This window comes from Ursus americanus, chromosome 8, assembly GCF_024610735.1.
Source record: "Ursus americanus isolate L20-20 chromosome 8, mUrsAme1.1.p, whole genome shotgun sequence".
In the NCBI taxonomy this organism is placed as follows: domain Eukaryota; kingdom Metazoa; phylum Chordata; class Mammalia; order Carnivora; family Ursidae; genus Ursus; species Ursus americanus.
Window position 1 is genome coordinate 17505348 of NC_142134.1, and position 15905 is coordinate 17521252.

The following is a 15905-nucleotide window of genomic DNA, read 5'->3' on the forward strand; positions in this document are numbered from 1 at the left end:
TGTTTCACATTATCATCCTGTTGCATAAGTTTGAAAATGACAAGGCTTTAAATGCAAAGGAAAAAATGTATTGCACTAAGTTTTGCATTCTGAGTGTTCTGAATATTGTCTAACTGAATTCACTTATATTCTGTCTTTAAATTTCTTTTAAAATTGTCTGCCTTCTATTACTTAATCTAATAATGAGCTCTACTAACTCCATTTCTGTATTTTTCAGTAAACTATATGTATTGAAATGCAGTGTGAAAGCTAAAGCTTGAATCAAATGATTGGTAACTCTCAAGATGGACTAATATTAATATGTTCCTTTCATTAACTTTTATAACCTTAAGTTAAATCAGTTAAATTTGTATTTGTTAAATATTAGTGAAATTGAAAGATCCTTAAAAAAAATTTTTTTTTTCTTGAAGTGTTTTTCTTTCAAAGTTTTAAGAAACTATAATTTGTGGAGGTTTAATTTAAAATTACTTTCTAGTATACATAATTTTTTTAAAGATCTCACCGAATGTTCAAGACTTTTACAGTGAGCTTCTTGGCTCATTTAAAATAAAAAGTGGGAGATCCCATTAAGGTGTTTTGAATGGCAACATACTGAAATAAATAGGTGAGAATAAAATAGACTTGTTGAATACATTTGCTATATAAAAATCCTTTGTCAATGAGGTCTTCTCCCCATTCTTCTCAAAAAAGGATAGTTGTTGTTATTAAGTTGATAAAGTTGTTAGATACTGTTAATAATTACACTGTCTTGATTTTTTTCAATGTTTATTTTCATGTGTACTATTTAATCAGCTCAGCAATCCACTGAACTGTTGTAATGTTTAATAATAATTAGAACATTGAGGGTTTTTTTCAATCTATTATTTGTTCTTATCTTGAGGAATACCTTAATATTCATTGTCAACCAACACAAGAGTAACCACACATTTGTATAAATGCCCACTGTCGCTCAGATAAATAGAACTCTTGCAAGCCAAGAGTACATTTTTGGTGTTTTGGTTCTCAAAGCATTAGCATTCATTGTTCACAATTGACAACTTAACTGAACAGCAGCTGTTGAGTAGCAAAAAATACATATTTGTCCAATTTCCTTTTAACATTAATAGTGTTATGTTAAAAAACATGGGTGGCATTTTAATTCACCCAAAATGTGTCTTATCTATAGCTCTCTAGCTTTCATACCGGGAAGGTAATTTTGTTCATCTCTTCAGCATCTTTCTTCTTTTTGTCCTCTATCAGAAGCATAGGTGGTATTGACTGATTCATTTACTAATCAATGTTTTTGTTGTTATTGTTATGAAATAGAGTTTTGTTACATTGATTTCATGATGGAATAATCAATTTGAAGACTGCAAGTAGGTTTTTAGTATGTTGAGTTATGAAGTTGGAAATGCACAATTTAAAAACCAAAGTTGCCTGACTTGTGCAGAAGCTTAGGAAATGAAAGCACAGCATGTCAGCCGTTGAAAATTTTACTTACTGGAAAGGAGTCATCTTCCTTACACAAGCATTTAATTCCTGTCAAGGAAAGAGGGCTTATGTAATATAGTGTTAAAACCTAGCCTGTTACAGATTTGCAAGGAAAATTTGCAGATCAATTTTTACTAATGATCTCAAACTGTAATTGCTAAAGAATGTTTCTCAGTGACGTTCTTTTATTTGTTTGGTCCCCTCTCTACTGAGACTTTCACAATTTAACTAGCCTTAAACATTGCTTTCTTTATATTATTACTCCCCTTCTCAGAACTTTCAGGAATCTGTCATCCATAGTAAACTCAAACACTCTTGATGTTTGTAACAAGTTGAGCTCAAAGTGTCCTTCTTTGACCTCCTTAGCTTGATTTATTCACTCATTTAACAGATATGTATTGACTACCCACTTAGTGCCAGTGATGTGCTTCATACTAGGGATTGGCAGTGAACAAGGCAGACAAGAAGTCTGCTCCCATGGTGTTTATTTTCTAGAGATGGGAGAGAGGGTATACATCAGTGAAAATATGAATACAATAATTTCAACACTTTTAAGATATTGAAATATTAGAAATAAGCCAGGATTCTTTTGGCTTCCCTCTTTTCCAGTAATTTTTTTTTTAATCACTATCTTTATCTTAGAGGCTAGACAGCTTGGATTTGAATGTGAGTTCTGTCACATACTAGCTGCATGTCTCTAGGCAAATTACTCATCCTCTCCATTTCTCAGTTTGTATTATTATAACAGGTATAATGATAGAAAATAACTCAAAATGTTCTTGTAAAGATTAAGTGAGTTAAATCTTTAAGTACTTTAAAGAGTGTTTGTTATAGTTAAGACTTAGTAAAAATAAGCTATTTAAAATTTTTCCTATTAAAATATTCTTTCAAACGGAAGTATATAAAGATGAAACATGCCCAGCACAGTATCCTGTGTAAGTCTTGTCTTCATTCAATTATTTAATGAAACACTTTTATCTTGTCTTAAATGGAAGAAAAACCTCAAAGGCAACCTAAATTCTATTTATTATACATTTTGCATTTTTATGATGTGTATTAAGTGTACACTAGCAACTTACCAGGTTGATTTTGGTAAGTGAACAGATTGGACTTATTTTCTGACAACTTTAATTCATCTCATATTGATAGAAACATTGATGAACTCTGCTGATGAAATTAAGCACATGCTTCAGGATTTGTCCATTCTCCCTCACCTCTAAAACCATAACTGACTAAATTTACTTTCATAGATTCCTCCAACACTGGCTTTCTGTGCATGGCACTCACTATTCCTACTGTCAGCTGTTTAAGCCCTTCCCCCCCACTGCCTTGCCTTGTGCGAATCACTGGGTTGGCCTCCTGATTTGGGTCACCTCCAGCCAGAGTCTTTGCCCTTCCAGTTTGTCCTACACATCACCACTATGTAGTCTTAGAACGATCCTATCATCATCTACTTTGCTCGAGAAACTACACTCGCCTGCTCTTGCGCAAAGTCAACAGCCTTTAGATTACCTTCCTTCATAAATTGGCTTCGATTTTCTGTCACTACTGTTGATGCTAGACTCTAATTCTCAAAATGCTCTTGTAGAATATTAACACAGTGTTATTACAGTTCTTTGTCTTGGTCTTACTTATTAGGCTCAGTCTTCTATTTACACTTTTGTTTTAATACTGTGCTTTTAATCTCTCTGTTCCCTGCCTTCCCTCCCACTTCCTAGACAAACATATCCTTGTTTTCCAGGTACGTTTAGCTCAAATTTTACCTTACTCATGACTTCTTTTGACTAGCTCATGACATAACTGTCCCTAAAATATATAGGTTGACTCCTCCATTTCTGTATTGATATGATGATATGCTGTAAGATATACCAATAAAATATTGCTCTTTTTAACAGATTTTACATAGAGCATGTAATTGTGCTGATATAAAGCACATGCTTAGTAAATGATCATTTTTTGGCAGGTTTTAAGGAAGAATCTCTTTATATGTGATATCCCCCCACCTCATGGCTTTCCTTTGGTTTTATAGAGGCTGCAAGTCGGGCCATAGTCCAATTCCTAGAAATCAATCAGAGTGAAGAAGCCAGTAGAGGTTGGATGCTTCTGACAACAATTAATTTGTTAGCATCCTCTGGTCAGGTAAGTTCTTTCTTTTTATGATTGATAACTTGACTTTTTTTTCATCCTCTTGGAGTTTTTATCTCAGAATCCAATTGAATTTATCATCGTATCCAAATAAGATTTTGTGATAATCATTGTATTCTTCTAATGCTTCTTACTCTTGATTTCATGCTTCTTACAACATCTTTATGAGAAGGCTTCTGTTTTATAAATTTTACGCCTGAAGAAATACCTAACTTGAACAGTGTTTTCCATCTTTGTCACATCATAACACACGTGGAAGACGATAGCATGCGTACAGCATGCAGGGCACAGTGGTGGACTTCTGTGACTGTAGGCCAGTAGCCCTGAGCTCTGGCTCCATCTGGTACAGACCAACGCTCCTGTGACCCATGTTAGGGCACTTGCCTTATTATTAATATATTTTTAAGTTTATTAAACACATTTATTCTTTTTAAAAAATATAATTCACATACCATGCAATTCACCCATTTAAAATGTGTGATTCAGTAGTTTTTTGTACATTCACAGAGTTGTGCACCATCACCACAGTCAATTTCAGAACATTTCATCATCCCAAAAGGAAGCCCTATACCCTTTAGCTATTACACCCCCATTCCCCACCCCCACCGCAGTCTTTTTTTAAATTCAGTTAATTAACATATAATTTTATTATTAGTTTCAGAAGTAGAGTTCAGTGATTCATCAGTCTTATATAACACCCAGTGCCGTTCAATCAAGTGCCCTCCTTAATGTCCATCACCCCATTACCCCATCCCCCACCCCCTTCCCTCTAGCAACCTTCAGTTTGTTTCCTGAGATTAAGAGTCTCTTATGGTTTGTCTCCCTTTCTGGTTTTGTCTTGTTTCATTTTTTCCTTTCTTTCCCAATGATCCTCTGCCTTGTTTCTCAAATTCCACATATCAGGGGCACTTGCCTTAGAAGAATTCATCTGAGGTCACTTCGCTAATAAGGAATAAAGGACATGGGAAATGCTTTTAAATTCTTCTAATTTTTATGGAAAATGGGGAAATAGTGACATTTTCAGGATAATATATATCCCTTCCCGCTTGATTTATTCTCTAAATCACCTTTAAAGATCTGCCATGATCTGTATTGCATCTACTTGGTGGTGAGCTATTTGGAGACCTGATTTTTGGCCTGTGATGTGGGCATGGAAGAAGTTTATTCAACCTATTACAGTTCCGAGTAGAATCAAAGTGCGTACCAGTCTTGAGAATGGTTATTATCTAAATACAGTGGGCTTTCAAGCAACTGACATCATTTAATAATGGGATTTACAAAGGTGGCCGTGACACTAGTCATACTATGATGACGGGCTATACCAGAAACAGTGCATATTACTTAGTAACCACATCCTGACACTAGTCACTAGCCTCACGTAGTAGTACTCAGACTTTTTTCCCTTAGGATGATCTGTTTCCCTTTATGTTTGCTGGTTTAGGTTTCTATCTATCTATCTATCTATCTATCTATCTATCTATCTGTCTATCACAAAAGGAATCAGACCAACATGCTCTGATATACTTGGGACTTTCCAGATTTTAGCCTGGAAGCCCCACACCCAGACAACCCTGATTCCTGGGCAAATGGAGATGTTTATTTACCCCAAGTAACCCTCAGATAGTCCTCAAGAGGCCCATTGTTTCCATGTATCTGTGACCATACTGGAAAACTATCAAAATGTCAATTCTATTTGCTGTTGATGGTAGCTATAAATGCCTCCATACTACTGTACCAAAATTTGGTTTGGTTTAGAATAGCATGTAAAATAATCATTTTTAATTGGAGTATTTCTAAGGGTTTTGTTTTTTTTTTAAGATTTTTATTTATTTTTTAGAGAGCACGAGTGGGATGAGGGGCAGAGGGAGAGGGAGAAGCAGACTCTCAACTGAGCAGGGAGCCTAACTCGGGGCTTGATCCCAGGACCCCGAGATCATGACCTGAGCTGAAGGCAGACGCTTAACCGACTAAACCACCCAGGTGCCCCGAAATATTTCTAAGTTTTATTCATACTCATATTTTTATTCATATTGTCTTTCTCAGGTGTGAACAGAAAGTGTGTCATGCCAAAATACCTAACACAGTAGAAAGTCAGTAAATGTGGATTAACTTAAATATGTACAAATGGACAGATTGCCTTAAAAGTGTAAGAAAATCAGGAGAAACGTAATCACTTTTTGAAGAAATTATAGATGTCACCGATTACTAGTTTGGACACCAAGTTATACTTTAGTTTATCAGTTATAAAATAAAAATAAGAAATCATGCCATTTTGCCTAATGAAAAGAGAAAGCTAGTAATAACTAGAAAAAGAGATATTTTTAAAAATTTTTTAAAAAAGATTTTTATTTACTTATTTGAGAGAGACAGAGAGAGATAATGGCAGAGATAGTGAGAGAGAGCAGGAGCAGGGTAGAGAGGGAGAAGCAGGCTCCCCGCTGAGCAGGGACCCCCCCCCCCCCGCCCCCCAATGCAGGGCTTGATCCCAGGATTCAGGGCTCGATCCCAGGACCCTGAGCTCATGACCTGAACCGAAGGCAGATGCTTAACGACTGAGCCATCCAGGCACCCTGAAAAAGAGACATTTTAAAAGAAAATTCAGGGTTATATATTTTGAGTTGGCTTTTCTGTTTGCTTACCTATTCCTGTTGGTAGCCATGAGCTACAGAGATGACTAAAACACGTCCTAAATCAGCATATAGATGACAGAGATGGAGTAGATGAAGATAATACTATAAAATGCTATCATGGGGTATATGTAGTGCTATGAAAATAGAAATGTGGAATGCGAGAGTTATAAGTTGTGTAGGTGAGGGTGGGAGGAAGATGAGGAATTAAAGCTTCTGACATGGGCAGACCTTTAAACCGAATGTTAGATATATGGAGACAAGGGGTAACTAGATACAATCATAGTGGAAAGAGCAAAGAATTTTTGAAATATTTAGAGGCAGGAAATGATACTGGATGTGTAGAAAGGGACCAGGTCATGCAAGGGATTGTTCTTTTGTTTGTTTTTTTGTTTTGTTTGTTTGTTTGTAAGAGATTGTTCCTCAGGCTTTCTCTCCTCTCATCACCCTCCTACTGCATTAGTTCAGGCCCCATCTCTCATACGGTTTTCTGTATTAGTTTCCTAATTACCCTTGCTTTCTTGCTCTTTATATCTGATTTAGATCTAGACTACCACCAGCTAATTTTCTGAAATCTGGTCCTGTTATTCCTTTGTAACACTTCACTGGTTCTCCAATGCCAGCAAAATAAAAGTCAAACCAGAGTGGGAGACCATATGCACACATAGGTCATCAGACATGCACACTTGGGGACCATTAAAGCAGCTCTCTCACCAAAGGCAGGTGATGTCAGAGATGAGCTTCAACTGCTTCATGTGTAAAGTAAGGATCATACAATAATAGAACCTCCCTTGTAGGCTGATGGAGGAATAGATAAGATAATTAAAGTGCTTAGCCTTATGCCTGTTTTATAATTAACACTCGTTAAAGATTAGACATTAATCTTGTGGCTTTTCAGGAATTAACAATTTTGGTCTCAGCTTCCTGAAACATACTGTACCATAGAGTTCAGCCTCCTATGTATCTTCCAGGTGGTCTTTCCCCTCTTAATTCCTCTACTTTTCAATTCCATTCCTGGCAGTGGTGATCATTCCCTTCTATATTAGCCTGTGTGTACTATCATTGCTACACTTAAGAGATTAAATCATAGTTGAAGCTGCTTCTGTTAGTAGACTACAGTCTTCTGAAGGGCAGGGGTGCTTTGTCATTGTATGCCCCGTTCCTAGCACACTGCCAGACATACCCTACGCATTCAAAGAATGCTTGATGAAAAAGCTAATAAGCTAAATAGAGATGATGCTAGCCTCTTGATCTCCAGTATGGTAAAAATTTTTATTCCGAACTACACCATGAGAAAATTTGGCAATTATTATAGCATACTTCTTAAAAATACTGAAAGGTTCACTATAAGAAGAAGGTGAAATTTCTTTAGAATTGTTGAAAATGATACAGAGATTTTTTTGTGTGTGTCAGTGATGGCTATTATCCCTCAAGTGTCCTTCCAGCCCCAAGAATGTATAATAAGAATAAAAGTGATAGTCAAGCAACTACTAATACGTAATTTAGTGCTTAATAGATGTCACATTTGTTATACAATGCTTATATTAACTCTAAAACCTATGTGGCATTATATCTGTTTTATAGGAGAGGAAAGTGAGGTCCAGCAAAATTAGTTTGCCCAAGTTTATGGTTAAGTTTCTTTTTTCTGAATCGCAAAGCTTATGTTCTTTGAAACATGCTGCCTCTTAATAAATAAATAAATAGCAAACTTAATAAATAACAAACACATCTCAGTCTTTGAATGAAGCAGACTTGTCCAAATGGAAAGTCAGTATTTGTCAGCATGGAGTCTTTTTTAAAAATTTTCAGACATTTAAAAAGTTATTTTGATATATAATTTTCTGGCTTAAAATTTGTGAGTTAATGATTTAACTTCTGGCTTAAAATTTGTGAACTTCCTTAGCTGTACCGATTACAGTTATATCTGTCTAACTACCTATTCACTTATTTACTGGTTTGTTTTCCAGAAAACCGTGGACTGCATGACAACGATGTCAGTGCCTTCCACCCTGGTTAAATGTTTATATCTGTTTTTTGACCTTCCACATGTGCCTGAGGCCGTTGGAGGTGCACAGAATGAGCTACCTCTAGCAGAACGTCGTGGACTACTCCAGAAAGTTTTTGTACAGGTATGGAAGGTGCTGTTTGCCCATCAATACAGTCTATTTAAAGTGAAACAGGTGTACTCCCTAAAGTGTCTATTCCATGTTCTATAGTATTCCATGGTCTTTATTTTTTTTTTTTTTTAAGATTTTATTTGAGAGTGGGAGAGAAGGAGCGTACAAGCTGGGGGAGTGGCAGAGAGAGAGGGAGAAGCAGGCTTCCCACTGAGCAGGGAGCCCAGTGGGGGGCTTGATCCCAGGATCCTGGGATCATCACCTGAGCCAAAGGCAGATGCTTAACCAACTGAGCCACCCAGGCGCCACTTCCGTGCTCTTTATTATTGACTTTATCTCATATAATTGTCACATTTCTTGAATCTGAACACTTTGAGGAGTAATGGAGTGAGGCAGTAACAAGTTTATTTCTTTGGACAGATTCAGCTATTAAGGTTACCTTTGATAAAGCAATAGCATCTCTAAAATGAACTAAGCAAGAAAAACGTCTGTGGACAATCATATTAAATTTGGGGTAATATTTCTTAAAATATCAAGAAATCCTGTTTGTTGCTCTAACTACAGGAAATTCCTAGCCTATAAATACTTCACTTGTAAAAGGCAGTGTATTTTAGTGGCTGCGGCCACCTCCTCTGCGCCCTGCTTGTGAAGTCCTTCTTTACCGCTGTTGCTGCTATTTTCATAGCATTAGCAGTTAACCAAGGTTTAAATAGATCTTTGTTAGTTAGCCTGGAAATACTGCCATCATTTTGATATCCTTCCTTGGGAGAAAATTTTCAAAACAAAGTACACCCAAGTGGGATACCGTCTGTCCATGGGACTAATATAGTATTAAAAAAAGCCCACACATTTGACACAAGAGGACAGGTACTGCATCATTTTACTTACGTGAATCCAAAATGGTCAAACTCCTAGCAAGTAGAATGGTGGTTCCCAGGAGCTGGAGGCTGGGGAACAAGGAGTTGTTGTTCAGTGCGTATAGTTTCAGTTTTGCAAGATGAAAATGCTCTAGAGATCTGTTACACAGCAACATGCATGTAATGAACACTATACTTACTGACTAAGATGATAACTTTGTGTTACATGTTTTCATCTCCATTAAAAAAAAAAAAACCACACCTGTTTGAATTCAGTTCTCTGGAATTACATAACTTAAGATGCAGGTTTTTCACCTCTGAAATAAGGATAATGATACCTACCTGAAGGATTTTTGTGAGGAGTGGGTGAAATAATACACAAAGCAAAGGTTCTCTGTCCAGGGTGTGGTAGACATGAACTAAAAGTCCCTCTGATTGCTACTCTTGCCACCACCAATGCTACCGTCGTCAGAGTAGCAGAGAGGACAGTGGATCTGCAGTAGATGAGGTGGAGCTGGGTACAGGTGACGGTTGCACCTCATGGTACCAGGGTCTTTGCTGCAGAGCTTTGTGGAGGTGTGAGCAATGAAGGCACAGGAGAGAGGGAGACTAAGGCAGATTCAGAAAGGAAAAGACAAGGGGCGCTTAGGTGGCTCAGGTGGTTAAGTGTATGCCTTCAGCTCGGGTTATGTCCCAGGGTCCTGGGGTTGAGCCCCAGGTCTGGCTCCCTGCTCAGTGCAGAGTCTGCTTCTCCCTCTGCCTCTGCCCCTCACCCCACTCGTTCTCTCTCTCTCTCTGAAATACATAAATAAAATCTTTAAAAAAGGGAAAAGACAGGATTATCAATAAAGTACTAATTCAACAAATATTGATCACTGGATTTCTTAGATACTTTTTGCTAGTGGTTAGGTAGCATCCATTATCTCATATGATTTGAAAGACAACCCATGACTTTAGAGGTTTTGTTTTTCCACAAAATGATGAGAGCAAATGGCAGAAATAGGATTAGAATTTATGTTTATCTGAGTCCTGAGTTAGACTGGATGAGAAAAGCAGTGGGAATAAACAAAGGAGTAAATCTCGTAGGAATTAAAGCTGGTTTAAGACATTACTAATGAATGTAGTGGGTTAGTCTTTGCTTATTAGACTAGTAACCCTATTTCAGTAAAGACCTTCTAAAGAACTAGTTAGTACCTTAGGCAGTAAATGGAAGCTGAATTTTATATATTTAATGCTAAATAAGTATGCAAAGATTTCTTCTAAAACTTAAAAAAAAAACACGTTTTCTGTATATGAATGCAGTGGGAGTTTCCAAATGAATGTGGAATTCATTTCAGCATGTTGGAACCATTGAATGTTAAGGCCAAAAGGAACTTGCAAGAGAATTTGAATGAAACTCACCATTTAAAATTACAGAAACTAGTACAGAAACTGTGATCCACAGCAATTGTGTGTCAGGGATGAGAGCCTGGCTCTTCCCACCTCCTAATCCAGTGCTCCGTTAGCGTCACTTCCTCATTTCAGTTTCTCCTCACAAGCTGGACACTGTGGTCGCCATTTTGTTTAGAACGTCAATGGAGACAGACTTACAAAATGTTTTCAGAATACATATTTTTTATGATAGATGAAATCCACGTGTTTATGTTATGTGACAGGTGGTTTCCTGGGACCTTAGCATTGGTACTGCTTCTTGTTGGCATTCTTTGTGCTATTTTGTTTGTTTGTTTTGTGGGGTTTTTTGTTGTTGTGGCCAGTTATTTCTCTGCCACACCTGGCTAGATTTAATAACAGAGTCCCTACACATAGAAATGGTTAGTGTGTGGGAGAAGAGGAATGAGATATAGACTCTGGTTTTCTATTCTATAATATGAAAAGATTACATGAGATTATTCCTTTTGCCTTTAAAGATTAAGAGCTAGCTAGTTTAAGAGAATCCTTTTGCCTTTAAAGATTAAGAGCTAGCTAGTTTAAGAGAATCCTTTTGCCTTTAAAGATTAAGAGCTAGCTAGTTTAAGAATCAGCAAATTGAAGGAATTAAGTCCATTTCATTTTTGAGAACAAAGATTTTATTTGGAAAAAAGTGTTTTATTTTTGAGCTTGTTTTTATGTTATGAATTAGACAAATGACATTCATTTCTCTAGTCACATAAGGACAGTGTGAGAGCCAGAGAAAAGTATAATCAATTATACACCTTTCTGGGGATAGATAATTTTGCTGCAGTCGATGATCTTTTTTTCATATTATCTTTTTTGTTGCATTTCACACATATGGAAAAGATAATACCTATTACATGTATTAAGTCAGTATCCAACAGTGTCTCCAGGAATTTTTGTGTGTGTCTGTTGGGTGGGTGGGGGGGAATGCCTGTATTTACTGATTTTGTGAACATCTTATTTCTCTGAATTCTTGGTCTTTTTTTTTTTCCTTCCTGATATTTGGCAGCTATGAATTTCTATAGAAAGGCCTTCTATTTAAGTAAATTTTTGCATTGAAGGAAACAGGAAAAGTAAAACCTAGCTTTCTCAGACAAAACATATTTTAAATACTTTTTTTTATTTTTAGCAGTTTCCACAGATACTGGAACACTCAAATTTCATGAAGCACTTATCTTTCAAGAGAATACAATTTACATAAATTATAGTTACTTTATTATTATATATATTTTTAAATATTTAGGAAAGAAATTTTAGCAAGAAGAAAAGTTAACTTCTCCTGATGCTAAGTCAAGATTAGAAGGAAAAAATCCGGTGAGGGCAGAAACCATAGCTGAATTCTTCAAGTAGTGGCTTTTAGTGCTTTGACTACTTGTGTAATGTGTATTCTGCAAATCATAGGTAAGGAATAAGATCTCATTCCAAAGTTTAAGAAGTTTTGAATCTTCTTTGAAAGCCAAGCCTTAGAAGATTTTTGGCTACTAGACATAATTGAAAAATACTTCTGAATTAAGGTGATTTTGTTATTGTAATATCCCCTTCTACTTGTATGGAAATTGGAACAATTTAAAAATACTTTTCAAGACCTGTTTTTACTTTCTCATCTCCCTAAAATTGTCCTTTTTAGAGAAGAAAATTGCATCTCACCTATGACAATCTAAGCGTCAAAGAACCAAATTAGAAAACCAAAATGTTGACCTTGAAAGTTACTGTTGATTTATTCCATTTCAGAGTCACTATGCAAAAATACTGCAGAGAAAACAGGATAGTAAACGGTTGTTGTTGTTGTTGTTGTTGTTGTTTTTAATAAGCTGATAAAAGTAGGTCTGGCTTACCGTCTTAGCATAACACACTTCTAAATTATAGATTTTTTTTTTTAATGTGGCCTGAGTTAGAGCACCCATCATTGTGGCTTTAATGATGTCACTTAATACTAACCCTGAACTTACAGAGTTTTTAATAATCAGATCTGGTCCTCTTCTGGCTCCTCCCTTTGCCCAACCATTCATTTATTTAAATACACATTTGTTTTGTTTTTAGATCTTAGTGAAACTCTGCAGTTTTGTTTCTCCGGCGGAGGAGCTGGCTCAAAAAGATGATCTCCAGCTTTTATTCAGTGCAATAACCTCTTGGTGCCCTCCCTACAACCTGCCTTGGAGGAAGAGTGCTGGAGAAGTCCTTATGACCATATCCCGTCATGGTCTTAGTGTCAATGTAGTGAAGTACATTCATGGTGAATATTTCTTTATGTTCATTTTTGGTGCTCTTAAGTTTCTTTCATTTTTCTCTTCCTCATATGATGACAGACTGCTTTTTATCTCTCAATTCTCTAACGATTCTATTTTAAATTAAAAATGGTATTTGCCAGGAGAAAAAAAAATTTTTATTTGTGAGACATTTCAAATGTACAAAATTTTTGTATGTTCCAAGCAATGGATATATACAAGCGTTGAAATAATTTCATTGTCATGTAAATTTTTAATCACAATGTAAGTTTGGTGTCATAGCCTATTCTTTCCTACTCTTCTACTGAAAAAAAAAAAAAAAGTTTTTTTGAGATACTACAGTTTAAAGCCTTTCTGAAGATATTTCATAAGTAGATAGATAAGTATCTGCCCAATGGGGCATAAGTGGATTCTTTATCATCACTAAGGAGAAATTAAGCATTCTGTTTAACTCCTGTGTAAGTGTCAGCTACCCTTTAAAATGTCTTCATAGGAGACACTGTAGCATCTCAAATAGTTCACTTCTTATATATTTTTTCCTGAAAATCTTAAAAATAATTTTTAGTACAACTGTTCACTCACCTAACATCAGTCGGTCATTAAATCGTCCTTGCCCACATTCCCATGTTAAATCTTACTAGCTTTTGTTATGTGACATTGGGTTTCTTTAGACAAATACATTTCCTTAAAGATAATAGAAAATATTTTTTTGAGAGTTTACACTCTATTTTATTTCATGGAACAAGTAATCACAGTGAGTTATGCTTCATTCAAAACCCCATTTCTATTCTTAAATTTGTTCATGATTCATGAGTCAACCTGATTCTGTTCGAACCCACACTCTTCTGTGCTTTTACTAAGTTAAGAGTGTTCCGTGGAAAATTTGCTTTAACTGAAAGGGAAGGGGCCACAAGGACAGATGAGTTATGTTCACACCCTGATTCCTGCCCAACTGTGTAAGGGCTTCTGTGACACACGTCACATCCACCCAGCACCTTGCCATAAGGCTCAAAACCCTGCTGTGTAGGTGGGGAGTGTGTGACAGCCTGCTCAGAGGTCCCAGCTCAGCATCTCTCTGACTGGGAGGCTGGACTAGGCATGCAGATGTGTCTGCAGGTGGCTGAGAGAAAATCTTTTTTGAAATGCCTTTAATCGCCAAAGTCAATGAGAAAGTATAACTGTGCTTTAAATGAGTAATATACAGTGCAAACATAATTTTAAAAATTTTATTTCCTGAAGTATTTCTGTATCTCATTTGTCCATATTCATTCTAATTTGAGCTTTTAAACTAATGATTGGATTTTTCTTTTTAAACTTAGAAGATAAGTTTTTTCCCCTCATCCTTCACTGTCCTAACATAAAAGATCAAAAATGTCATTTGGCAGCAAGCAATCATTTTGTTTAATGAAAAATATCCAAGTATGATGTAAAAACTATAATAAATGTCAACTATTTTTCAACATTTCCTTAGAGGAAATGTTTACTACTTAGAGGCAGAGCTTTTCCAGTGAATTTGAATCTTATATTTACTTTGAGAATTTGTAACAATTATCTTACAGTATTTTATAGATATGTTAAAATTTAATGTTTCATTAAACACCGGTTTAAGAACAAAAGTTTTCTTAAGCAATTGCCATAAATAATACATATTTATTTACTTCTTAATTTTTTCAGAAAAAGAATGTTTATCTACATGTGTTCAGAATATGCAGCAATCAGATGACCTGTCTCCCCTAGAAATTGTTGAAATGTTTGCTGGGCTTTCTTGTTTCCTCAAGGATTCGAGTGATGTTTCCCAAACTCTTTTGGATGATTTTCGGATATGGCAAGGATATAATTTCCTTTGTGATCTCTTGCTTAGGTAAAACCCCACAATTTAAGAATATATTTTAAATGTCTATTCAGTCTTTTTTGTCAATGGAAACAGCGTGGTTTGGGGCTATGGAAAAAAAGGAATTAATCACTTATTCAATGTATACTTTATTCCCTTGGCTTTAATCACTTCTTTTTATTCCTGTCAACAGAGCCTAAAAAGTGAGTTTAAGCTTGCAAAAGTGGGCTACAAATGTGGTGGAGTCCATGGTTAGATGTGGAAGTAAATCTGTTCTTCAGTAGCTGAGGGAGAAGAGCTTAGATGAACTAAATAACATTTTCCTGAAGTAGAAACTCTTTGTGCTTAGTTGTATTTTTGGGATTTCCTACTATACCGGTGGTTATTAATGTAGCTAATAACAAGAATAATTATGTAGATTGAATGAGACCTTACAAATGTATATATAAAACAAAGTATTTCACAAACCCCCTTTTCCATCCCACATGTTTCATACACATCCTGGGAAAATGGCTGGTTGCAAATTTATTAGGAAGAAAATGCTGATGTCTCAACTAGTTGTTCCTGGCCCATTACTTACTTTTAAATCATTTGATCTGTTGTAAACCAGCACTATTTTGTGAACTCCTTATTTCTTTTTTTTTTTTTTTTTTTTAAGATTTTATTTATTCGACAGAGACAGAGACAGCCAGCGAGAGAGGGAACACAAGCAGGGGGAGTGGGAGAGGAAGAAGCAGGCTCATAGCAGAGGAGCCTGATGTGGGGCTCGATCCCACAACGCCAGGATCACGCCCTGAGCCGAAGGCAGACGCTTAACCGCTGTGCCACCCAGGCGCCCCGAACTCCTTATTTCTAACACCAATTTTAACCTAGTTGCCATTACTACGAAGCATCTCCCCAGAGTACAATTTGAATATATATCTTAATTTACAAAAGAGGACATAAAAGTTGATGAAGTAAGCATTTCACGTTACTAGGGGAGTTGTTAATTGGTGTAATCCTTTGAGAATGCAGTTTGGTCAGATACAATCAAGAGCCTCAAAAATGTTGATACTCTTTGACATAATAATTTCACGTATGGTTATTGATCCTAAAAATATCCTAAATGTAGACAAAATTTTATGTGTATTAATGCTCCTATATTCTGATTTCTACTGGCTGTCCCTCCTTCCTCTCCCCAAATCTGTGGTTGGCTCTCC

At 36.1% G+C, this 15905-nt stretch overlaps 1 protein-coding gene across 11 annotated transcripts in view; it reads left to right on the forward strand.

Moving 5' to 3' along the window:
- The window catches only part of WDFY3 (WD repeat and FYVE domain containing 3), a 262486-nt gene that overhangs the window by 106644 nt on the left and 139937 nt on the right, over nt 1-15905 (forward strand). For all 11 annotated transcript variants that reach the window (XR_015725422.1, XM_045790948.2, XM_045791003.2 and 8 more), the window contains 4 exons: nt 3500-3609; nt 8210-8371; nt 12691-12883; nt 14550-14736. Coding sequence is in view for 10 of the 11 variants with exons in the window: in XM_045790948.2 (XP_045646904.1) it covers nt 3500-3609; nt 8210-8371; nt 12691-12883; nt 14550-14736 (652 nt within the window). In the remaining variant the exon portion in view is untranslated. The remainder of the gene's footprint in view (nt 1-3499; nt 3610-8209; nt 8372-12690; nt 12884-14549; nt 14737-15905) is intronic.